This window comes from Phasianus colchicus, chromosome 9 (genome assembly GCF_987193195.1).
Source record: "Phasianus colchicus chromosome 9, bPhaCol1.hap1.1, whole genome shotgun sequence".
Lineage (NCBI taxonomy): Eukaryota > Metazoa > Chordata > Aves > Galliformes > Phasianidae > Phasianus > Phasianus colchicus.
In genome coordinates this window covers 29993321-30018281 of record NC_143444.1, presented here as the reverse complement: position 1 = coordinate 30018281, position 24961 = coordinate 29993321, and the positions used below count along the sequence as shown (strand labels likewise).

The window sequence follows — 24961 nt, the reverse complement described above, 5'->3', positions numbered from 1 at the left end:
AATCTGCATTATCCAGGGTAAGAGGAACTTGTATACTATGGGTTTTTCCATTCTTCCATTATACTTGCTCCACGACGCACCATGATGCTGTCTCTGCTAGCAAACAGCAAGGGTCTAGCCAGGAGGTATGAATTCCAGGCATCAAGGTTCTTCAGACTCAGGTACATCTGCACCATACTCCATAGTGCTCCAAGACAGGGATAATGAGATTAGCACAGCATTGGAAATGAGGGGGAGCCACTCACACACATAAAATTTGGTTACAAACACCTACAAAAACTAGGAGCTTTGGAGCAGTTATGGAGAGGCAATGGATCCATATCAAAGAAACTGAGTATACTGTGAAAAGGGCTCAAGAATACAGTTAGATCCAAGCTGCCTCTTAGCAGAACAGAAATCTCTAAGACAGGTGTAGATAACCATCTTGAGACAAAGAGTTTGGTAACTTCAAGACAGGTAAAAGCCATTCTAGTTCCCCACACAAACTGGTCTTGGTATTGATGTACTGTACATGCACAGTGTTAGGTACCAGATAACGAATTCCTTGAGAAGTTCTCTTTGCATCAGGTTGAACATCTGTCACCTGTGACACAAGATAACCCAATCACAAGTAGTTAGGAATTGACTACAGAGACATTGTTCACTTCAGCAGAAGAGAAGACCTTATGCACAGAAAGTTCAACAGGATTTAGAGCAAAGAAAGGACTAGGTAATTGACACAGGACAGTGTATTATTCTTCTAGCCTCTGGCACAGTGAGCCTAAGTCCTCCTGGCTCTTCTGAGCCTAAAAATGTCCTGCAGCTCCTAAATACTTCCTACTGCCAAGCCCTTAAATTCTTCCACCAGTGTAAATACAGATCAATATACACTTTTCAGTCATACAGCTAAAACAATGATTTGATAACCTTAAACCATAGCTACTCAATCACCTCTGTTTTGGCTTCCTATTTCTGGGAACATGCAAAAGTCACAACAAAGGATGTCTGGTTATAAGGCTTGGACAGAAAAGTAAAACAGAATGGAGCATAGAAACTGCTAACATTTCTCTCATTTCCAGGTTGTCTTTAATACTGACAGATCTTCCACAGTCATAGCAAAATTGTTATTCATTGACAGTCATAATTTAGACTCCTCTATTGCATCTACATATTTAAGAAACTACAAGGCATAAGGATAATTTATGCTGACTTCAACACAATCTGTAGAAATTCACCCAGAAGATACTGTAGATACGGCCAGAAATCAGCAGAGAACTGAAGCATACCTTCTGGAAAGACCAAACCCGAAGAAATCCATGCCTTTGTGATCTGTCTCTATGCCCAACTGCCTTTACTGGTAAAAACGCATGTCTAATTTCAACTCCTATCCAGCTTCCAATTCCACTTATCAGGTTTTATAATGCCTTTGCCAGATTGTCAACTAGCTGCATTGGTGTACAGTCAACATCCTCCCAGTATGCTCAGGACAAGCAAGCCAGAGACTCAACTCTAGTTTCCAGCAGTAGTATGGGAGGAAGCACTACGCAATGATATTAGTACTGCAAGACAAATGAGTTGGGTCTGGGAACTAGCAGACAGCAATGAGAGGCTCATTGCCAAGTCAGGAATCTCACAGGAGGTCAATGTAACTTATGCCAGGCTTCCTGCTTCTCTGGCACTTCAGGAAATATCAGTGATCAGGAGCACAATAAGCAGGGCAAGCAAACAGGAGGGAGGCAGTTGGTACACAGATGAGACTGATGCTACTGATGGAAAATGACCTACAAATGAAGATGTCACAAGACATGAATCCCCATCTCTGCTGCTGCAGCCACCTCTGGTACTTCAGCAAGCCCTGCTCATTTAGGAATTCCTGAAAAGTTGCTGCAGCCCAGGTCACAGGCTGCCAGAGGCCAGGTCAAGGAGCTCAGGAGGTAAGTTCTGATCAAGTTTCTGCAGAGCCAGAAGACAGAGCAAATGGGCACCAGGAACGAACAAATATTTAGAAAAGGCTCTGCAGAGGTGGGAGCTTAAGACCTGCGAGTGCAAGAAGGAAGATATGACTGAGGAAAGATTGGATTACCAAGTAAAGGTGAACTTCCAAGAAGGTGGAAGCTGACTCTGACTTCTGGCAGGAGGAGGAATGCTCCATCTCCATGCTGTTCACTTAGTGATTTGGTTCAAGGTCCTGACAGCAGAGGAGGATGAAAAAATTCTATCAGAAGATTGCAGGCAGGACACTTCACATCAGGGAAATATCACGGATAGAAAGAAGAACTGTAAGCTGGAGCAATTCAGCTGTACAGAACCGATGAGATTCTTTCCATAGTCCTGAAAGGGCTGTAACATCAATGGATATCATCTACCAACATGCCAGCAAATCTGTGGACATTGTTACTGGGATGAGGTTGGGTGAAGGAGTTGATAGATCTACCAGGTAGTGCTTTACTTCAAAAAGGACTTGAATAAAAGGTATTACGGAACAAAGGCTAAAGACCACACAGGCCATAACAGCTAATCAGTACTGAAACTAGGTTAAAGGCTTTTTCAAAGATTCAGAAGAAACACTGTGAGACATTCTATCCACCTGATTTATGTAGAATCTGCTTTTTTTCATTTTGAAAATTATCCTTCTGGTTTTGGTTTTCCTCATTCCTACTGTCCACACTAGTTTCAGTCCCTAAAGCTCCAGAAGATGCTAAAGCTGAAACACTTGGCTGCACTGTGAAAATAGATGGGAAAAAAATAAATCAGACACATCCTGCAAAATACATGAACCATTAACAACACTTCATTTACTGCCATTTTTGTTTGTGTTTTGGCTACACGGGAGTTTGGCACTCAGTTTTTCTGAAGTATTTCATCTTCTACAGTGTGTCCTTATCAAATCTAGAATCATGTGGGACTTAGTCCTAATAGTTAAATTAACTCGCTGTAAATTCAGCAGAAACATCAATTACTGAAAAAGGGAGGGGAAAAGAAAAGTCTTACCTTTATCTGAACATCTTTCTGAAGAAACAGTAGGTCTCCTCCTGAGTAAGGTGAGGCGTACAACCTGCCCAGTGTTACGCAGCGTCTCTACCACTTCTTGGTTGGTAAAATCCTGAATATCAACTCCATCAACCTAAATCACATCATATAGCAGTTGTCACATCACATTCTTATGCTGTACCATACATTTTAAGGGATGTCCACATTATTTTGTGCAGATGTTACAAGGTTATTCAGCCAAGATTTTGGGAAAACTATCTCATGAAAACAGTTACATTTCACTAATCAGATAAAATTTTCAAAATGCATTTTAAAAGGAAACACAGCAGTAATTTCTCCTGTGTTCATGGGCCAACAATAAAACAGGAAATTGCTATTCTAAGTGTGCACTGATTTCTCCCTATGATTTTTTTTTTTTAATTTGCAAAGAACAATTTGAAAAGCATCACAGATGAAGCAAGAGTAGTCAACCTAGACATCTTTTCAGTTAATAATCACTGCTAACATACTGCACACAGCCCTATGTACATAACTGTATAATCAACTTTGAACAGCTTAATTAATAAACAAATTCAGATGTTTCAATTTACAGTTAGAATACTGTATACTCTCATTGTTAGATCACACATCAATAGGGGCTTCACCTGCAACCAGCAGATAAAAGCTGAAGTTGATATCAAAAATTTCATTCTCATAAAGGAGAAGCTGACTTGGGAAGGTCCTGGTACAGCACACAACTTTAAAAAGTATTTTTAAATCATATCTCCATAAATGTTATTTCTGAAAACAAAAAGATTGTGCAATTCATTCCTGCTTGTTCAGTGAATGCAATATTGGCCATTATTTAAATGAGTCCTATTCAAAGGTTTTAAGTTTTCTACAAATAAATCCTGGGCTTTTAAATATAAATTGTGACTATTAATATTTTGATTGTATCCACAGTATTCTACACACTAATTAGAATCATAAAGTGTGCTGCATCTTGCAAAATCTTAACTACCCTCACATCCTGTTAAATTCAATAGAAGCTAATGCTTCTCATCTTTACTTTAGGCCAAAAGCCAAGATTCTCCACTCAAACATTTTAATCCAAATGCCTGCCTCTTTGATAGTTAACTACCATTTAATACTTATTTGAACAACAACAAAAAATATTTTAACCACAGAAAGCCAAAGCTCATTGCTGTAAAAATTCAAACAGAATATTTTAAGATGTTTAGGTAGAATAGATGAAACAAATTCTTACTTTACAAAGCAGAGGAGGCTTAATTAATTTTAGAAAGTCTCTAGTAAGTTGCTCTTTTAATGCTGAGACGTGTAATGAACCACCAGTTTACAGTACATAAGCAGAATATTTTACTTACAGCAACAATTTTGTCATGAACATGAATTTGGCCATTGTGGTCAGCAGCGCTACCAGGTATTATGTTTTTCACAAAAATCCCTGAAGATTCTGCTGGTAGTTGCAAGGGAGAAAGGAAAACAAGTCATTAAGCTAATCTAATTTATTTTCTTAAGTTTTTTTAATTACAGCATTTCTTACACAGTTGTCCACACAGCTACAATTCTGCAAACAACCAACATTTGCACATTCCCACTTTACACAGCTTGACATGGAGCAACTGAGGACATCTGAAGGAAATAACTAGCAGTGGCACAAGCAGCACACAACCTATATGCTGACTTTGATAATTTTTCTTAGAAGTGGCTCACAGAAGGCCACCTCCTCCATGGATTCATTCATTTCATGGGCCTTAAACCACAATCACATAAATCCATGCCGCATTTGATTTCAACAGGACTACCCAAGCTAAAAGTAAAGTATGTGCTTAAGCACTTTGATCAAGACTTCAATCATCCTCTTCTAGCTAAAGAATTTAGTCCTTTAAGTCTTAATGAAAAAGGATTTAAAAAAAAAAAAAAAAAAAAAGGGAAACATGGTAATCAGAAAAGCTGTCCTTTGTCATGTTTGAAGTTTGATTATTAATTTTAACTTCTAATTAGATGTAGGAAAGTAAAAAAAAAAAAGCAACAAAACACAAAAAAACCACAACAGTACAATCATCAGTTGAAATAGTAACTTCTCCCTTCCACTGCCTCCCTACAGTCCCCATATAAAAAAAATCGTGATCTTTAACCATATTGACACTTCATCCATCTTTTTGTCAGCACTAAACTTCCTCTGACATCTGTCCAACACAACTTGTCCATGCTCAGCGATCTCCCTTGCTGGCACTACAAACCCACCTTTTCTCTTTGCCTCCCTGACCCAGTTCTCAGCACCCATCACACCAGCCTGGGATTCCTCAACAGCAAGCCCACAGTATGTCCTGGCAATCGAGAGTGCAGTAATGCAATCCTACTTGCATCACATTCCCAGCATATTTTATCAAGTGCTATGAGAAGACCCTATCATTTGTGAAACCAATAGTTTAAATTAGAGCTATTACCCAGTCTTAAAAGGGGAAAAAAAAAAAAATCCTAGCAAAGGTATTTTTAGCTGTTCCCTAAGTTTAGGTACAGAAGCACTCATCCACCAAAGAGTCATAAATCACCCTGTGATAGTGGCATACACATCACACTCATTTGTGAATCTCTGTATCTCCTGCCTGGCAGAGAAATGGACTATTTAATCTGATTGATCATTTCTATTCTAAAGCCTACAATTCGTTAAATAAACGAAAGTGCACGTTGAGCTATTTTGGACGTCCTGAAGATGTCATTCAAAAACAGATGCAAACTGGGGACATGCAATTCTCTGTTTTTTAAACTCTTCTTAAAACGTTCCATCTGACATGTGAAAGATATCACAGGGCAAAGCAAGGAATAGTGTAGGCAGCCTGTATAAGCAGGAACTCTCTGTTACAGTTTAACATCTTGCACAGTGACAACACAAAGGTGTAAGATTCACAGTCCAGCAGTCAAGTGGGAACCATTTAATAAGATAATTACAATTCTAAAAAAAAATCTATGGCTCAATTTCACTTTGTAGCAAGTTCTTTAAACATCATCTTCATAGATTTTGTAGGTTATACTGTTTCAAAGAAGTGCTCTCCATTTGATGTGCAGTGAATAAAGAGTATTTGAAAAGCTCCTGTCCTGGACTTGACTAAACCTGATAGAACTCACCTACATCGCATGCACCAGCATATCCAACAATTGTTATCCCCAGGCTTTGCCCGTTCTTTTTTATAAGTTCAACATCATGGGTCTCAAAAAGAACGGTATTATCCTATAAATAAAGCACAAGACAGTTTAAAAAAAAAGCCAAATTCTCAGTACCATTAGAGTATTGCAGGTTAAGATATTCATAAGCAAGCAGTGATATTGATTTTCCTATTTTAGGAGGTATTACACTTGCAAAGGTGAAACATCCAGGATTTTCTCAACGCAATGTGTCACCCAAAGTCATTAACTGCTTTCAAAAGTCTTTGCTACTATTTCTCCACATACTTGACAGACATCTAATGTTCATATTTCATTGAAAACAAGAATTGTCATTAGACAAGGGCTTAAGGGCCCTTGGATTCCACTGCCATTTGGTAATAACAGACTTCCCAGTAAACCCCAAAAGTCAACAGAAATCTTAAACACCTCCGCCTTTCCTGATAAGAAGTGTCATGAATCCACTTGTGCAAGCTGTTTCTGCTGGACAGTTAAGAAGTCAGAAAACTGGTATAAATATGCAGGCTTATCACATCACACACTCCTGTCAGAAAACAGTGATGCTAAAGAAGTGAGGAGCAACAGAAAAGGGATTTCAAAGAAGAGACAGGTTCGATGTCCTGAAACAGAGGAAATCACACATACACATAGTGGACACACTTGTACTAACAGAAGCAGTTGCCTGCTTAAATGCAGCTATGTGTGACCATGCAGGTACCTGTGCTTATTCCTTGTTTCTATGCTGCACTCCAAACCATATCAAAAGTTAATCTTTAGAAAGGTTGCATCATTGACAATGGTAACAAGCAATTAGTGACATACAGGTCCTTCTTTGTGGCAAGGAACACAAAAACAGTATTTTGTACTGGAAACAAAACTTGGGCCAAGTTTTTACACAGCACAGGCCTCAGAAAAAATGATATAGCTAGAAAGTAATTCTTCATAGCTCCTCTGATTATGAATTTTTGTCGTTATTTTCTTAAGAAAAGAGTATTTGATGAGAGAGGCCCACATTTAAGACACCAGCCTTAAGGAATATAGACTACCCATTTCATCTCTCTGCCACTCCAAATTCCTACGCTTCCAATAAAAGGAGCTTGAGGGGACTCAACCACTGCACTGACAGCTGCAGTCACAGTAGCCTACCAAAGAGATGCAAGGTACGCACTTCTCCCCAAAGCTGATGTCTGCCTTTGCAGTGACTGCCCAGTAAGCAAGAAGGTGAATTTCTAACGACAGGACTGCTAGTCTGACCTTTAAAGATGGTGCTTTAAAAAATTCACTCACTTCACTCATATTCAGAAAACTAGATAAGGGAGAAAAGGCTACTGGGATTCTACACCTAAATCTAAGCAGCACAGGAGTAGCAGATGGTGCACAAGCACAGCTTTGTTTATGTTTCAAGACCTACTGTACACTTAGTGTAGCATTTGTTGATTTTAATTACTCAAAACTGAAAAGAATGACTTCAAAAACAAGAGACTTTGATATGACCATGTTAAGATTTGCTAAAACAAGTTTCAAAATTTTTAGATATATTTCCTATCACAGACAGTAGTGTAGACTATGAAAACATCACACTTATGTTTCATAAAAAAATGATAGTGCTGAATAATTCTGGTTTGGCCATGGCACTCTGGCTTTCAGACTGGGGAAATTCACACTGAGGTTTTAAATCCCCTTACAAATGATTGATTAGCAAAAATGTAATTCGTGAGAAAGGAGAACAAGAAGCACCATTTATTGATAATATTCATGGTCTTGATAATTAAATGAATGCTTTGAAATAAATTCCATACAGCTGGTCATTTTGATCCCAAGATTAGGGGCATTAATAACATTAAAAAGCAGGGGAAAATTACAGAAGATGGAGCTAAAGTAATGATCACTTAAATATATAAATACAATAACTGGAAACTCAGAAGAAGCATTTTAGGTGTCAAAAATGCTCTCTGTTCCCCTCCTTTCTGGTCCCAAGCCACAAACATACTTTAGAAAAATCATAAGCAGACATCAGATACTTACATTCCCATTTTGAAATGAAGGTAGTGCACTGACTGGCCAGCTCACAGGAGCTGGTGGACTCTCTGTCATTTCACACTTCGGGTCTCTTGCAACTACCATCCTAACAGAATTCCCACAGTTTCTCAGCACTTGTGCAACTTGCTCGCTGCTCATTCCCTGCACGTTGGTCCCTCCAATCTGTAAGATGTGATCTCCAGTCCGGAGCCTCCCATCCTTCAAACATAAATAACATTGCAAAAATTTTTTTCAGGATGTAAAAACTGAAACTGCCTATGTGAATTTTCATGACAGCCAATACAAAAGAAGACAATCAGACTGGCCATCATTGCAACATATAAAGTAATTCAAGGATGTTTTCAAAATATTAAGCAATGTTTTTCCCACAGCAGTAAACCATGGTAAATCAGGCTTTTCAAAACTAAGATATACACAGGTTGAATACCACTGCTCCTAAGGAAATGGCTACTTTTCTTATTTAGGAAAAAAAGGGCAACAACATTTTAGAATTGTAAAATGGCTTGGGTTGGAAGGGATCTCAAAGACATACAGTTCCAACCCCAAAATATATAATCTTATAGGCTGCTACATATTGCAGTTTCCTAGAAAAAAACTGCATAGAACAGGGGTTAGAATTTAAAGTTGCTAATAATGCTTCTATATTAACTTGGCAATTCTTTTTTCACACAACCAGCTCCAACTCAAGCAAGTAACTCCATTGAAAGTAACAGGGCTTTGCACACACACAAACCATTTTTTACATGATGATTATAATTCATGGCCTACATCACCACTCCTAGTATAAGCAAGCATTCATAGCACCAAATGCTCAGCTGGTATTGATCAGCACAGCCCTACCATCTTAGGTGCGCTGATTTATACAGCAATCATAGTGGAGTTATTTCCAGGACTAACTCAAACTCATTTACAAATCCATCCAATTTTAACATATATATGCACTCATTATTTCACATGTTCTTAATGATGTCTCATTCAGCTGAGAATGATGTGGTGAGTTCTTAACTTACATGCTTCATTTGTAGCCAAGACACTTTATTCCTTACAGCAAAACAGGTGCTACACAATAATTAAAAAATACTCATACATACATGACAGGTTTAGGGGAAGTCAGTCAAGTAAGAGCCAGCATTTTCCACTAAAGCTCCCTGAATCTCCAGTTTTTGTTTCCATCCTATACTAGAGGAAGTAATTTAATAGAACATACATTCTTTTATATGTTACTGGGTCTTGACTGCATGGGCTCCAGTTCTCAATGCAACAACTTTTCATGACCAAATTCACATTAAAAATCCAGATCTTGCATGTGTTCTACTCCTGAAATGTAGCAATACTTTGCTGGATCTTTAAAAACCGGCAATCAAAAGTTGCAAATCAAACCTATACAACTTTATAAGATATCAGAAACTTCAGAAAGTCTTGCAGAAAGTATCAGAAGTACTGAAACTACGAGAAGGTTAGACAACTTTTTAGCATTTTTGCATGTTCAACAGTAGTTTATAAGCCAAAGCACATCTGAGAAACAACTTAATTTGTATCAGGTGCTGACTTTTTCCTCAATCATATCTTCAACATATTTATTTATAAAGTATATGTTGGCATTCAGACTTCGATGCTATCAGCTTCCTTTTGTTTAAGCATACTAGTTTATTTTAAGACTGTCAAAAGCAGTTAATTATACTTTGCAATCAAATAAGAAGTGACATAATATAACAAATTACCCGATCTGCTAATCCTCCAGGAACAATGGTTCTTACAACTACACCACTCAGCTTTCCTCCTACAATTCCAAAGCCTAATCCCGAGCCATCGTTAATCAGCTCAACGTTTTCAACGTGGCCCCAACGAATCTGCAATTAATAAGAAGAGAAGACTTTAATTTCAGTCCATCTTTAATGTTTCTTAATTTCACCTGCACCAGGAACAACAAAAAATCAAAGCACCTCTTCTCTCTTTGCCACATACTCGAGATCTCTTGGATTTTTCTTCCGTTGGCTTCATTTCCTTATAAATACGCAGTGGGATTTTCTCATCTCTTATTAAACACTTTGTCCTTTACTTTCATAACAGGATACTAGGAAAAAGCTTGACTAAGAAGAAGTAATTCTAAGATTTTTTTGCCAAAATGAAAACTATCCTTCTAGTTTTTCAGAAATCAAGAATATTGCAAACAGAAAAACAGTCCAGAAGCTTGAACTGGCCTAGTTTTCACTTAGCGTTGCCCAAATTCTTCTATCTGTTATGTCACTTACACACTCTAAACAACACCAGTACATGCTGAATTAATAGTGCAGTATCAATTCTGCCATGCTGAATTGGAAGCATGTTTCTAAGCTATGCTGTGTGATGACCTTATGTTCCACAAGACAATCTGAAAATAACAAAGCTGTTAAGTAACCCAAACGCAGGCAGTGTTTCTGTCAGATTAATATCTCATAGAAACCAAAATGGAGCAAAGTAGGCAGATTTAAGTCTTCTGTGAATAAAGGATTTATTAGCATACTGAAAATCTTTGCCAAAGCCAGTTAAATATCATAAAAGGAGTTTAAAGACCCCCTGTAGAGATATATATTTGTATTTTATTTTGTTAGTCTGTTCAGTGCAGATCTTTCAATGAAAAAGCAGTTAAAGTTTAATTCTTTAAAATTTTCAGTGCAATAAACAATATTGATTATGCACTAAAACCTTCAGATTTCACTACCTCTGTAATAATCATAAGGGAAATAATTACTGAGAATAAGGAAAAACACTGCTCTTAACCAGACTTTCATCAAAACCTGCTAGCATAATAAATTAAGATTCCAATATTGCAAACCCTGGATTTAGGTGTGCAGTTCAACCAAATTCAATGAAGCCACCTGGACCATATGGCTTGAACACAGATGCAAGCTCAGCCTTAGCTTATTATATCTGAGTGACAATCACTCCTTGTTAAAGAAAACAAAAGGGTTCACAATGAATGAAATCCGTAGATTAAAAAAGAAGATAAAAAAAAAAAAAGAATGCATAGGTTCTTCGGCAGATTTTAAAAAAACCCACAAAGGCAAGGCATTTGGTTTTGAGCAACTTAAGTTTACACTGGTTCAGGTATTTCAAGCTCACGATAGGTTATGTTTACAGTCTTTTAAGATGTAATCAGAGCATCTTTAATTGCTGAGTGCAAGTATTTTTCAGCTGGGTATACTTATAAAACACTTTATCCAGACTATGCTGAACAGCCCCTGCTGCTAGGAATACGATGATTTACTAAAACTTCTACTAGCACATAAAAACCCAGGACCTATTTTGTAACAACTTCATGCAGCTTTGCAATGGAAGTGTTATACTCATTGCATGATCAGTCTAAATCAAATGTCACTACAGACAAAACACAATTAAAAAAATCCCCAAACCCTGTATGTAAAGCTAGCTGATACGAACACTTAAAACAACAACAACAAAAACATCCAGCATAGTTCAAAATCTGATTTTGACCGTATTACAACAACTTACAGTCCCAGGTGGATTTGTATCACTCAGTGAGACAGGCGAAGTTCTGCTGTTTCCTTGAACTGGCTCCCTAGCAACAACCAGATGTAAAGATCCTGTGGATTGCTGGAGGAGTGCAATAGCGTGCTGATGAGAAATGTTCTGATCCAATGGGGTGCAATTAATGGCCAGTATGTGGTCATTTTCCTTTAGTCTTTGATCCCTTAACAAAACATTAAAAGAAATCTCAAAATGCAGCATACTGACTTCCCATGCAAAGTTTACATAAAAAAAATCCACTCCTTAGACTGACTTCAACTTACAAATTACATGCAATACACACTGTACTGAACTGCCCAGCCAAAGTTTGTCCTAACTTTATCACAGTATGCAAGTTTATTCAATTTTTTCCTTCAACTATTCAAAATCCAATTAAATCTCCTCACTCTTTCTTGATGATGTTAAACTATAGGACAAAAAAAAGGTTGCAATTATACAGCAAACTAGGAACTATTCTTCATTACTTTTAGCATCATATGAGACTATATCTAAGTGTTCCCAGCTCAGGCTACGATACTGTTTTATAGCATCATCTGATCCGAAAAATGGTCAAGTTGTATATTTATATTTTACTCAAAAATTATATTATCAAAATTCAGACATCAAACTTTCTTCAGGCAACAGACAGTTCAATTTATATTATACCTTCAGATAACATAAATCTCACAGTTAATTTATCTGAGTGATGAATTTAGATTTGTGACGAGAGAGAAACCATCACTTATCTGCTTTGTTAAATATTCATTCTGAGCACGAGACCAAACTGTTACATAGACAGACACTGCCTTCAAAGCTCTGTAGGAATCCAAAAAAGGCTCCAGGAGATCTCATCTCAGAACCAAAACGTGAAACATGCTGGGGAGATTTCTGAAACCTCCAAAACAATATAGCTGTACATCTTAACTAACGCATTTTAAAGTTCATTTTTATCATGCCACATTTAAGATGTTTTCCTGAAATGCCTTTCTTCAGGCATTCGCCATATTTTAGACTCTCATCAAAGAAAGTGAGCAGCAGGTCATCAAATCCTAAAGTGAGATATTCACCCTCCTCTGACATCCAGATCAGTCCATCTGTCTCCACTTTGAAAGAGCCTAATATGCTTTTCTTGCAAGCGTTCTCTGGTGTGTTCTCTGTGGGCCCATAGCCATTATCATTCCAACCTCTCCCCACTCTTTTTGTCATCCTGTGTTGGCACTTCCTGACATGTGTTATTTAAAAAGTGACACCAATGACTTGTAATCTAGACACATTTTCTTTAAACATAATTCCAAGCACTGCATTTGTCTCATGCCAACTCTTGTGGTTTTACAATCACATTTTGTTTTTCAAGGATTGCTCTGTCTTTTGTTTTCGGGTGAGAACTCACAGACAATACAGAAAAAACTGCCCGAAGCCTCGATTCTATGATGACATCTGTGCAGGGATCTGCTGGAAGGACTGGATCTTAATTTACACAGGAAACACGCAGTAAACCCAACTATAAATAGAGCATTGTCATAGGCACATAAATAAAGAAGCAAGAGGGAAAAAATCTTCCAGTAATACAATGAATAAAAATCCAGAGACTAGTTTTTATTTTCCTCATACTCTTTTCCAGGCTGCCTTTGTTTTTCAATCAGTACTCAAGATTCTCTTAAGTGAGTCATGTTTTCTGGAAATTCCATTTGTGAACAGCATGGATATTTGAAACTCATCTGAAAATCTGATCCTCAAAACATGACTCTGTTTAGCTGAAAAGCCAGAACTCGAGATACCACCACCAAAGTATCCCACCAGATAATCCAAACAAACACATTAGCCAATGTGCCACCAATGCAAAAGTCAGGCCTTCTCTTTTCACAGAATTGCTGCAATTTTTCCATTACAATTATAAAGATCTCACCTGTCAGCTACGCTTCCTGGCTGAACTTCTTTGACAAAGATACCAACTTCTCCCGAGTTGTGATTCTTAAGGGTAACAACACTAAATCCAAGACCTCCGACAGAAGGCTTTTCAATCTTTATTGTTTCTATTTGTCTCCCCTAGTAAAATAGAAAAAAATTGATTAGCTAATTTTTAATGCAATAGAATGAGCTAGTTCAAAATTTATGCACCAGGAGAATTATTCCCCTCCTAAGACTAAACAAAGGCAAAATACTAAATATGTTATTCCTATAAAAGCTCCTCCATTTATTATTTTTAATATAGCAGAGTATTGGATACGCGAGCACTCTGAGATTCTGAAACCTCAGGGAATTTAAGAGCTGCTTTCACACTTCATTCACATTATGAGATGAATTCCAAACTGGATGAAAACTATGAACAAAGTGCTGTCTATAGCAATATATTTGGGGTTTCTGGAAATGCTGCACAGTTAAACTAAATTACTTGTCTTTTGGCTCCCTTAGATTTTAATGCCGATTTTTAGGTACACGTTCAAAAGATTGCAGCTTTTAAATAAAGAAATTAATTTCCTTCCCATTCCTGCAACTTCACATGTAATGCAAACTAAAAAAAAAAAAAACAACAACAAAAAAACTTCGCTTTTGCAATTGCCTGCTTCTCAGTTCAAATACATAATTTCTGGGGTTGTTTACTGAGAAGCGTTACTTAGAGAAAGCATTTCTATCACAGCTGTTTTATCCAAAATAATGTGCAGTCTTTACTGTTAAATCTTTTATCAGATGAGTTAATGACACGCTAACAAGAAGAGTTATGCTGAAAATATTACAGCTACATTAAGGTAGTCAATTAGCAACAGTTACTTAATATAGAAAGGCACGACTAACCAATTAAATTAATGGCTCAAAGTAACACAGAACAATGCACTCATGGTATAAATGCCAATTGCACATGGGTAGATGTCTGCACCTGTACAACTTCCATAAGCATCTGGTACATGCTACATCATGTAAATGAAATCAGCATCTGTCTGGCAAAGTTGAGACATATTAAATGAAGAGTTAAATAAAATATTACATGCCAGCTCTTTTAATCATTTGCACTGTTCATATATCAACAAAGCTGGTACATTTCCAATTCAAAATGTACTTGATAAAAAATCTTTCCATCAAAACAAGTTTCTGCAGAAAACATCCATTTTCAATTAAGTGTCATCAAATACAAAAAAAAAAAAAGTTTTCTGGCAACTGAAACTTCATTTCTACATTGGTGTGCTTGGTAGAAAATAAAAAAAAAAATGGCAAAGAAAATACGTTCCATTGTTGATATTATCTTTCACAGGGGGAAAGAAAGAAAGACTCCTGGTACCTCTGTTACTGGCTTAGGTTGCATCACACTCCAGGAGATACAACAAAACAGTATGCTTGAACAAGTACTCCAAAATCATGTAAGAAAAGGTCTGACATTAAAGCTTGGTTGACTGAACCTAAGAGCCTTACCTTTGCCATCTGTTGGATGATTGTATTGAATTCATTAACTCCCAGGTTTGGAATGAAGGTAGATGCTCTGGGTTCCGGTAAACTGCTCTGTTTACACACGTTTCCAGCAGTAACTGATCTGTCAGCAAACACCAGCAGTCCTCTCTTAGTAAAATCAAAATCTACTGGGCGGTCAGGTGGCATGTAATTGAGCTGTTAAAAATGAACAGAGATGTAGTAAAACTTTTAAAAACGAACACAGATTTCAACACACGTAATTTTGAGTGAAGGCTGAAAAAGAAACACATGTTTATATATTCATATTCTCACAAATGTACTCACCTGTATAATTTAGGTAATGTTTATGTGTAAGCTATAATCAAGCTAGCATACCAACTTTAAACTTTACAGAAAGGAATGTTCCCTGAACGATTCAGCTGTTTCTACTCCACACATTTTTGTCAGTTCTACCATTCTTCTTCACTGCTTGTGCCCATCCTCCTCATTTCTCCCTGATATTTAAAGAACCACTCAAACACTGGTGGAACTGGCAGGCAAATTCAGACAGTTTTCACACAAGAATCACAAATTTTAAGAGTCACTTAACCACTCAAATGCCTCGTCTATACAGAGAGAACCTAGGGCACAAGCTAACTACAGCTGAACATGCTACCACTGCTACAATTGGCAGTTCAATTTCCAGTCCTGGTAGAAAAGCCGAATCACTTCCAGTGCAGCAAAGTAAACCAAAAAAATTCTCTCCTGAATGAAAGTTCTCAGAGGGGACAAGCTTAAGAAAAACTTAAAGAAAACTTAATTTTTTAGACGTGCTAAGCCTGAGCATTCTGGATAAAAAAAAATCCATTATGCCACAGTTATGATGCACGATCCTAGATTTGGATTTTTGCTCACTTTTAACAGCTTGCAGACGTGCACTCAAGATTTGGAAGATGGGAGCAGATGCTCCAACAATGCAAACAAGGGAAGAAGACAAGTATGAATGGCAGAGCCACTATATGCTATCCAGGCAGCAAAACTGGCAATATATTTAGCAATGACAGCATGGTGGCATCATTCTCCCGGGACCTACCCCACCACATCTGCAGCTGGACAGGTTCAGTAACAGCAAAGACAGGGATTACTGTTGCATAGAGTATGCCAAGTTAGTCCCTGAGTTTTAAGCTTCCATGCCTGACTTGGCAAACTGCATGGTGGAGGTGTCATCAACATCCTTGTCCACAAGCACCTACTGGCATTGTAAACCAATCCATGCAAGTCACTTATACTGCTATACTTAACTGACTTTAAAGCTAGCTTGGATATGTCAGCATCAGAGCTTGGCACATCTTCAGGGTGATTTTCTACGTTTGATTTTCCAAAGCACGTTAACCATTCCTGTACAAGTCAGCAGCAATTAACTGATAGTTAATTATAGATTAGTAATCTGTATCTATTAAAAATAGATAGGAGACAAGGTGCTGCTAGTCAGCTGATAAACAGTATTTAGTTTCTGAGAAAAACAAAGAATCTCAGTTTCAACTGTGTTCAGAACTCAAAGTATTATAGCTGATGTCTTTTGCAGATGCTTTTCTCAGAATCTCACTCTTCTACATCCCTATCAAAGCATGCTGCCCCATGACTAGAGCGCTGTAAGATCACTTTTCATTTCAGTAGTGACTTGGTAGATACCAGCTTGATAAGAAAAAGGCCAGCATTCAGTAGCACCAAGTTACAGCTTATTAATGACTGTCCTCATTAATACTTGCCTACACAGACTGTTCTGTTCCAACTTCAGTATAGTTATAATCACACCAACAACTGTAATTCTACACTCACTTGATCTTTCAGTTGCTTGATGGATTGCTGGAGGGTCAATATCTGGTTAAACAAAGGGCTCCTGAGCGTGTTGCGCAGAACAGACAGGTTCTCGTTATGTTGGACATCTCTTTTCTCACGCAGTTTTGCTTGCAGACGGTCAATGATCTGCAGCACCTGCTGTTTATCTGCACCACAAAGTAGTTATATGTTAGGAATGGAGCTTCGTTTCTCACCACTTAACAGTATTCACTTTCAGACGACATACCTGCAGCAGGGTTTTCAGGCATGTTGGAGGGTATTTTTGGAATTACTCAGAATAATCTAGATGAGATAAAAACAATAACAACAAACAAATAAACGATATCTTTGAGTAGAATGCTTTTAGGTAGAATGTCAATAAATGCAGTAATAAAATATTAACTATAACAAAATTAATTAAAAAACACTACTGTTAGCTTTTCAGTTCAGCCAGTGGCAGAACAGCCCAGCACATTCAAAAATTTCTCCTTGTTCTGTGTGCTGCTTCTTTTACACTGGAAAAGGAAGATGAACAACCCCTTCAAAGATGAAGAATAATACATGTTACAAAACAAAAACAACAAAAATTGGTCAAAGAAATTGAAGCAGGTATGTTCAACCAAATTATTTGGAGTGAGAGCATTAAAACTGTCATCTTTTCAAATACACACACAGTCTAAATCTTCGTATTATTTAATAGGTACTTCCACTTGTTTTAATTATCTGTAGACAGTGTTCTCACAAAAGTTCAGCCCTGCCACATGGCAATTCAGGCAAAATCTTGACATAAAACAATTCCTCAAGAAGTTCCTATAAAACGAGGAGGTTCTCTCCACTCACAAGACAGTATAGCGTTAAGGCCCCAAATTGGCTAACTCAATTGCTAGCCCAACATCTTCTTAATCACAGCTTTGGTGCCAAATAGGTGAGAGAAGACTATGTCCTCCTCCTCCTCCACGTGCTTGCCTTTCTCTTTCCTATGTCCGAGACCATCTTTGAAAGAACACAGTATCCTTTCCCACCCTCTCTGCAATGCAAAAGAGAACAGGTCTGCAACTGAGGCTGAGGCCTAGATGGCAGAATAATAACAACAGACTTCCAATTAGCACTAATGATAAATTTGTACTTTCACTTGCAAGTTATTATGTTGATGTGGAGCCTGTCATTTTGAAACCTATCAAGGTAGTTATATCAAAAACACAAGAAACAAGATTTCTTCACTTAGTACAAGCTCTTCTGAAAGAACTCAACCATTTAAACTATGCCCTGCATGTAACAGTGCAACTTCAGAATAATATACATTTGGAATTACTTGGGGGGGAAAAAAAAAATCTATACTAAAAAGAAAGCTCTACATTTACTTTATTAATCTTGCAATCCAAGAGCAAATATGGCTGTATGTGTATCGCTCACCCAGCAAAGCCTCTGACCCTTTCAGCTCTTCCTCTGATGCTATCCACGTTCCAGCTGAAAATGTCTGGAGTTCCAGGAGGACACTGAAATACATAAGAGAATATTAATTAAGCAGATGAAAAAGAAAGAAAGGAAAAAAAAAAAAAGATGGTATGTCACTAACCACAGTTTCAAATTTATGTACACTTTGCTGTATCTAAGCAATTTTGGCTTCCAAAGGAATTCCTGCAGAACTCAGTAGATTCACATGGTTTCCACCCAGGGCCAAGCAAAATGATTCCCTTTGCAAGACTATTAACAGATTTAGAAGGTCATTTTAAATCAAATTCATAGGAGGGGTTGAGGAGGCACTCAGCTCCTGAAAGACTTTCAGGAATGCATCTGAACTTCTGTAAGTTCTGCAGCTTTATTTCCTTTTCTATTTGAAATAAAACACTTCTAATAGCACAGCAGCAGCCTTTGATTCTGCACTGAGATCTGATTCTGAAGTACAGATGAAAATACCTTTTCCTGAAATTACCTATTCCTGAGTCTTCATCTAAAGTGAAAAGACAAAACATCCCCTCTCTAGCTAAAAATACTGTGTAAATCTTAACGAAACAGGAATAGGGTTTTTTTTCCCCTTTATTCTCAATATAACTTCCCATTTTCACATCAGCAGTAAAACAACAAATCAGCAACAGTGAGATACAGAAGAACTCCTATGAAGAAAAGCGACTTGAAACACCTTTATGCCAGCAGCAGAGTGAAGATTAAACCCAGAAAAGAAACGCAGTATGGCAGGAAATAATGACAACTTGACAACATTATACCCATCTGATAGCTGGAGCCAAGAAGCCAAAGCTTCTTTCATGCATTTTGTCCTCCTTCCCGTCCCATCTGGGCTGGCACTCATTCATCCAACCCCACAGTGAACTGGAGCAGGGAATTAAACACCCAACAAGCCCCCCACATTTTGGTGGGGCCAAGCCTCCTGCCCAACTAGTGCTCAAACAACAGCACATGGGATGGGGCTGGGAACAGGACCACACCTTGCAGCAGCAGCTAGCGGTTGCAGCAGCTCAGCTGCGCTGGCAAACTGTACCATGAGAAATAGCCTGCGTCATTCAAAGGCAGCCTCAAAGAGCCGCGCTGACAGTCTCCAAGATTAATCTTTTTTCCATTACAGCGGGTGTAACAATAGCAATTATGACAACGGGTGCAGATCCAAGAAAGAAAAATTAGAGCAGAAAAATGTACGTTGGATATCCAGGCTCCATCTAACATGCAGAAGTCCCCTGGAGAAGGAGGTGAAAAAAGGAAAATATAAAATAAAAAGAAATACATTAAAGAAAGCATCAGCTTCCTGCTTGAGCTGCCCCAAAGCACTGCTGAGAGCCACTGCAGAACACTCTGCTCCAGCAGATGCTGAAGTGGACCTCAGGTACAGTTAGCAGGAAAGTTCAAGTTTACACAGCACTTTGGGATCCCTCGTGATTAAAGCTGGCCTCCAGACAGCTTGCAATATGTTAAAACCACTCTCAGTGTTTCTTTGTTCTCCTCTCTTTCATAAAAAGAGTGGAAGGGGGGGGGGGGAGGAACGTGCTTTATTTTAAGGTAGACAGCTCCTTCTGCTGTGAGGGGATCCCTGAGAATACAAGCTAATTCCAAGTTTTCAACTAATTGAGAACAAATCCCCAAGACTGGCATTTGGGCTCCAGAGAAGCAAACAGCTCCATCCACTGTAGCCCTTTTTATGTTTGAGGACCCAAACAGATAATCATTAATCCATTTCCAAATACTGATGCTAATGTTTGAGCAGGGTGCCAACAGATCATTGACAAATTAAGAGGTCCATTCCTAGATGATAATTTTGAAGTAAACCAAAATGCCGTGGTTTGTCCTATTAAAAACAGTTTGTCCACTCTGCGTTCAACTTCCCCAACTCCATTCTCAGATTTCTACAGCCACTTATTTATCTTATTGGTAGACAAAGCTGCAAACCTCAAAGTTCAAAATTCGTGTCACAACTCCCAAGGTAATTGTAAAATCATCGTGAAAATCATGAATTTCAGAAAGCGTAGTGTTTTGTAACACCAGAAAAAAACCTCACTCTTCAGCACAGCATGCATCAGGGTTTTTACTGTCTTCACTTTTGAGAGCTGAACTCAACGCATCATAGGGAGCGGGAAAGTTTCATAAGGTTTTGTATGAAATCCTAAGACTTGGATCTCCTTCAAAAGCAAACTAAGAAAAAAGGAATTCCCCCATGCTGGTGCCAGCAGAGGTCATCAGAAGAGCTGAAAGGTTTAAGTCTTCCCCTGCCATCACCCCCCAGAGCTGCCACGGGGCACTCAGCCCGGCACATCCCCGGCTCAGAGCAACACAACACCTCTGGCAGTGGCCTTGACAAGCACTTGCCCTGTGAAAGCTGCTGGGAGACAAAACCAAGGGGCTTTCTGCTGCGAGCTGAAGGAGGGCATGGTATAGCCAACAGAGATGCTTCTGCCCATTTCCCTCCTCTCACCTAACAGCTACAATTGCTTCATCCCCAACAACCTGCATCCTTCCAAGAGCTGCGCTCATAGGGGAAATCCTGCCTCAGTGTCACTGTAACCTTCTGGGCCATTAAACACCTCAAGTCCTCACCACACAAGTACTAACTGCTGCTATTTTTCAAAGGCTCCTTACAGGGCCATCTGAGCAGGGAACAGCCAAGGGTACATCCTGATCCAAAGTCACCTTTCTGCACTGGTGCAGCTGTAATTTTTTCCAGCCCCGTTACAAGGAATGACTGATGTGTGCACAGCTCATCTTCATCAGTCCTGGGAATGTCTCTAACTTGAAAAATTTCAATCTAAGCAATGGCGAAAGTAAGAGAAAACAGCATTTCTCAGTGTGAATTTAATCTTAAAACGGTCCTAATGCAGCATCACCTGTAACCTGTGGTATTAAAAATAATATAGCTTACAAGCAACTATGTACTGATTAAAAAACAACCAACAACACTGTAGCACATTTTGCTGTTCTGCTTGGTTTTCCACCTTAGAACACACAGACAAATTCAATCCAACCAAAGTTAGCATGCACACACCTCTCAGATGAAACCACCACTAACTGCTGTGCTGTGTCATGTTACAGTCTTAATAAAATCGCTACAGAGTATGCGGGCTGCTCCAGACTCTTGTAAGAAACAAAAAGTGAATGGTGCTGCAAATACATCAATGAAAACTCACCAAAGGTCTTCAGAGAAAAACAGACCAAAGCTAAATACCGTCAAATATCCATAAATCACCTTCGTGGGGAAACTGTCCTGGTGTTAGAAACCCTCAGTGACTGCTGGATGAGGAAAGCAAAAGAATCTCGTGTACCTGTGATTAGCAGCCTGGAGAGCAGCCTTACTCATGACCAAGGCACGCCAGCTTCCCACAGGCAGAACCTGAATTCCTGCGGGCTCCGGACCGGAGGGGAGCACTGCCACAGAGCCTCTGATGTCTGATTGAAAGCTGAGCTCACACTGAGGCCACTCAGTGCAGCAGTGAACATGCTATGAAACTTGTTCTAGCAAAACTCGTGGAAAATTTGCTTCTGGGATCTAAACAGCAGCTAATTTGAGTGGAACAGAACACTGAGTCCTCCAGTTCTGGTGATGACAGCACACTCAGCTGATAAACCACTCTGCTGTGGAGGAAAACTGTTAAACCTGGAGCCACGCTCCATTTCCAAACCTCGAAAACTTGACAAGAACGCAATGAACAGCTTTCCCATTAACCAATCCCTAAAGAAGTAGTAATTAAAAAATGGTTTTGTTAAGAACCTCTGAATTGAAAGGCGCCAATGAATGGCATCACAAAGGTACCAAGGTTGGAAAAGACCTCTAAGGTCCCCACTCCCAGATCCCTCAGTGCCACATCCCTGCGGCTACAGGGACGGTAACCCTGGGCAGCCCGTCCCAATGCTTGGCCACTCTTTCTGGGAGAATTAACGCCTCCTAACATCCCACCGGAACCTGCTCCGCTGCAACTTAAGGACACCATTTCCCCAAGCGATGGAAGCTGTCCACACCCCGCTGAGTGACGGAGCCGGAGCCCCCAAAGGGTTTCCCCTCCACCGCCCCCCCGCTACACCACACCCGCACCGAGGGCAGCGCGGCGTCCCATCGGGCTCACAGCGGCGGGAGCCGCCCCGGGCCGGGCCCACCCCTCCGCACCGCGAGCCTCGGCAGGGCAGCGGGAGGAACGGGCCGCCCGCCGCCCCTCGGGACGCTGCTGAGGGAAGGGCCGCACCGCGGCGGTGGGCGCGGGGCCGGCGGCCGCTCGGTACCTGCGGCCGGGAGGAGGAGGAGGAGGAGAAAGAGGAGGCGGTCGGAGTGGAGCGATGGCCGCCGGCTCTCACCTGGGCGGAAGCGGGAAGCCAACGCGCCTCACCTGCGGCGCAGGAAGCCGGGGCGGCGCGGCGGGAGGGAGAGAAAGAGAGAAAGTGCCGCCTCCCGGGGGACGGCCGGGCTGCGGCCATGGGACGGGCGGGAGCGGCCCGCTGCCCTCAGCCGCCTTTAGTCGTGCCGGCCGGGAGGTTAGCGAGAGCAAAACGAAGCAGCTGTGGAGAAGCGATGTGCGTGCTTGCGCGCAGTAAAGCAACGCCTAAACGCGGGCTCAGGCCATCCGAGCCACGAAATCCTGCAGGGATGACACGAGCTGTGCTCGTGCTCTGCAGCACCGACCCCATCGCTGACAGAGAGGGAAAAGCCTTGGGCAGTGTGGGGACAGGACGGAGCTAAGCAGCTGTAATGCTTTTCTTCTGGATCATGGATATGTCTGCTCTCACACACAGAAAACGTCAGATGAGAGCTCACAAAAAAACTCCTTTCTATTCTGCTACCCAGTTTCCCTAGCTCACATGCAGCTCTCTTGTAGCCCTGCCAGCTGCACTGCGTAAACACTTCCAAACCTTTTGTAGTGAAGTTCTACGCTTAACTAGCAACACACTTCTTAATGCTCTCCCCCTTCCCCCCCCCCATTTGTTTTCTGTTCAATAGCAGTTGCATTAAAGCATACAACATGCTAAGAACACACCATTCCATCCTCCCTTTAAAAAAAAACTTAGCTTCTCGATGCCTATCTTCCCAGCCCTTACTCTCAACTTTAATTAACACAGCGCTTGTGAGAAGTGACAACGTTCCTGACAGTGATGAGCAGCGAGCCATGTATTTATCCATCCTCGAGTTACAATGCAGACACAGAAGCACAGCACTTTTCCCATCGGAGCACCCCAGTCTCGATCTGGAGGGCTGAGTTCACTGCAGAGTGCACTCTGTCCATGGCCTTTCTTTCCCAATTGCTGAAGGGAATATCAATTTTCATTTGCATAGTTTATCTGCTGAACTCTGCACTGCAAATTTAGTACGCACAAATCTCCCAGAAGCTGTTAGCACTATTTCACATCAGTGAGATCTCTGTCAGACATCCATATATATTTTTAAAAGTCCGCACTTTCACCAATTCCTTGAGTGCCTGGAACTGTAACAGATCATATCCATAAATCCATTCCTAAGTCACCATTCATTCAGGAAGATAACCATCCGTGAAAACAAAAGACTTTCAGAAGGGCTTCAGAAAACCCTCAGAAGGGAGTGGCAATGCACTGGCATGGGCTGCACAGGGAGTGGTGGGGTCACCATCCCTAGAAATGTTCCTGATCCGTGGGGAGGTGGCACTGAGGGACATGGGCAGTGAGTGCCTGTGGTGGGGGTGGGCTGGAGATCTTCGAGGTCTTTTCCAACCTTAATGAGTCAGTGATTGTTTTCAGTCTCTGGGTCCCCATGTGTTTTTCAGGAAATGCTTCTGGAGCAGAAGGAAAACCGGGCACATTTGCCACTCAGTGTCCCTTCACCCCATGGCAACAGCCCAGGGTCCCCTGCAGCTCACAGCTGAAAACTGGAATTCTCAAAAATGCTAGAAAAATAGGAACTGGCCTTATAAACAAGTGAGAAAAGGGAAAGGTTAGGAATCACCACAAAGCGCATGCTGAGGACAAAGCTTGCCTGCTCCAGGTACTCAAAACAAAACAGAAAACAAACACTTTTAGAAGCATAGAACCAGTTTTATGTGAAAACACAGCAATCTCCAACTATTTCCTGCAGGGGACTGCCCTGGCAGCACGCAGCAGGCACAGGACACCTGCTGTGTCTCATAAGCGCTGAGAATTATTTCTTAAATTCTTCCAGAGGAGCCCAGAGCACTGAGGACAACGCACAGGATACTCACGGGCCCCAGCGCTGCAGGAGACGGGGAGGCCCGGCTGTTTGTAGTCACTACTTCGGTATTTAGGAGAGGAGGGCGGTGCTCACCTCCCTGCTCCATCCTTTCCTCCACACACCGCCCCCACGCCGCTCTCGCCCTCAGCCGCCTCCTCAGACGGCGCTCCGTGGGTCCGCCATCTTGAGTGAGGGCAGGAGGGCGCCACCACGCGCTTGAAGCGGGCGCCGCCATCTTTACTCAGGGAACGAGCCCGCTGAGGGGGCTGTGCCAGCGCCATCTTTAGTATGGGCAAGCTCCGACCTCAGCGCTGAGCTGAAGTGCCTCAGGAGCCATGTCTGCTGAGGTCAACCACTCAAAATAAATAAACAACGTAAATAAAGAAATATCAAAGCAGCATCTTCAGCAACCCG

The 24961-nt window shown here is 40.5% G+C and overlaps 1 protein-coding gene across 11 annotated transcripts in view; it reads right to left on the bottom strand.

Moving 5' to 3' along the window:
• Window positions 1-24758, bottom strand: part of PATJ (PATJ crumbs cell polarity complex component) — a 145983-nt gene extending 121225 nt beyond the window's left edge. For 3 of the 11 annotated variants that reach the window (XM_031603529.2, XM_090146791.1, XM_031603510.2), the window contains exons 1-12: window positions 24558-24758; window positions 18316-18398; window positions 17150-17205; window positions 16903-17069; window positions 15088-15279; window positions 13589-13728; window positions 11668-11866; window positions 9897-10025; window positions 8161-8373; window positions 6100-6202; window positions 4335-4426; window positions 2971-3103 (exon numbers count right to left, since the gene is read on the bottom strand). In XM_031603529.2, coding sequence (XP_031459389.1) covers window positions 2971-3103; window positions 4335-4426; window positions 6100-6202; window positions 8161-8373; window positions 9897-10025; window positions 11668-11866; window positions 13589-13728; window positions 15088-15279; window positions 16903-17069; window positions 17150-17171 — 1390 coding nt within the window. In that variant the 5' untranslated portion in view covers window positions 17172-17205; window positions 18316-18398; window positions 24558-24758. Of the gene's footprint in view, window positions 1-2566; window positions 2702-2970; window positions 3104-4334; window positions 4427-6099; window positions 6203-8160; window positions 8374-9896; window positions 10026-11667; window positions 11867-13588; window positions 13729-15087; window positions 15280-16902; window positions 17070-17149; window positions 17206-18315; window positions 18399-22617; window positions 23322-24557 lie in introns of those variants that run through there. The other 8 variants (XM_090146787.1, XM_031603484.2, XM_031603519.2 and 5 more) reach the window with 6 other exon arrangements.
• Window positions 24759-24961: the final 203 nt, after the last annotated feature.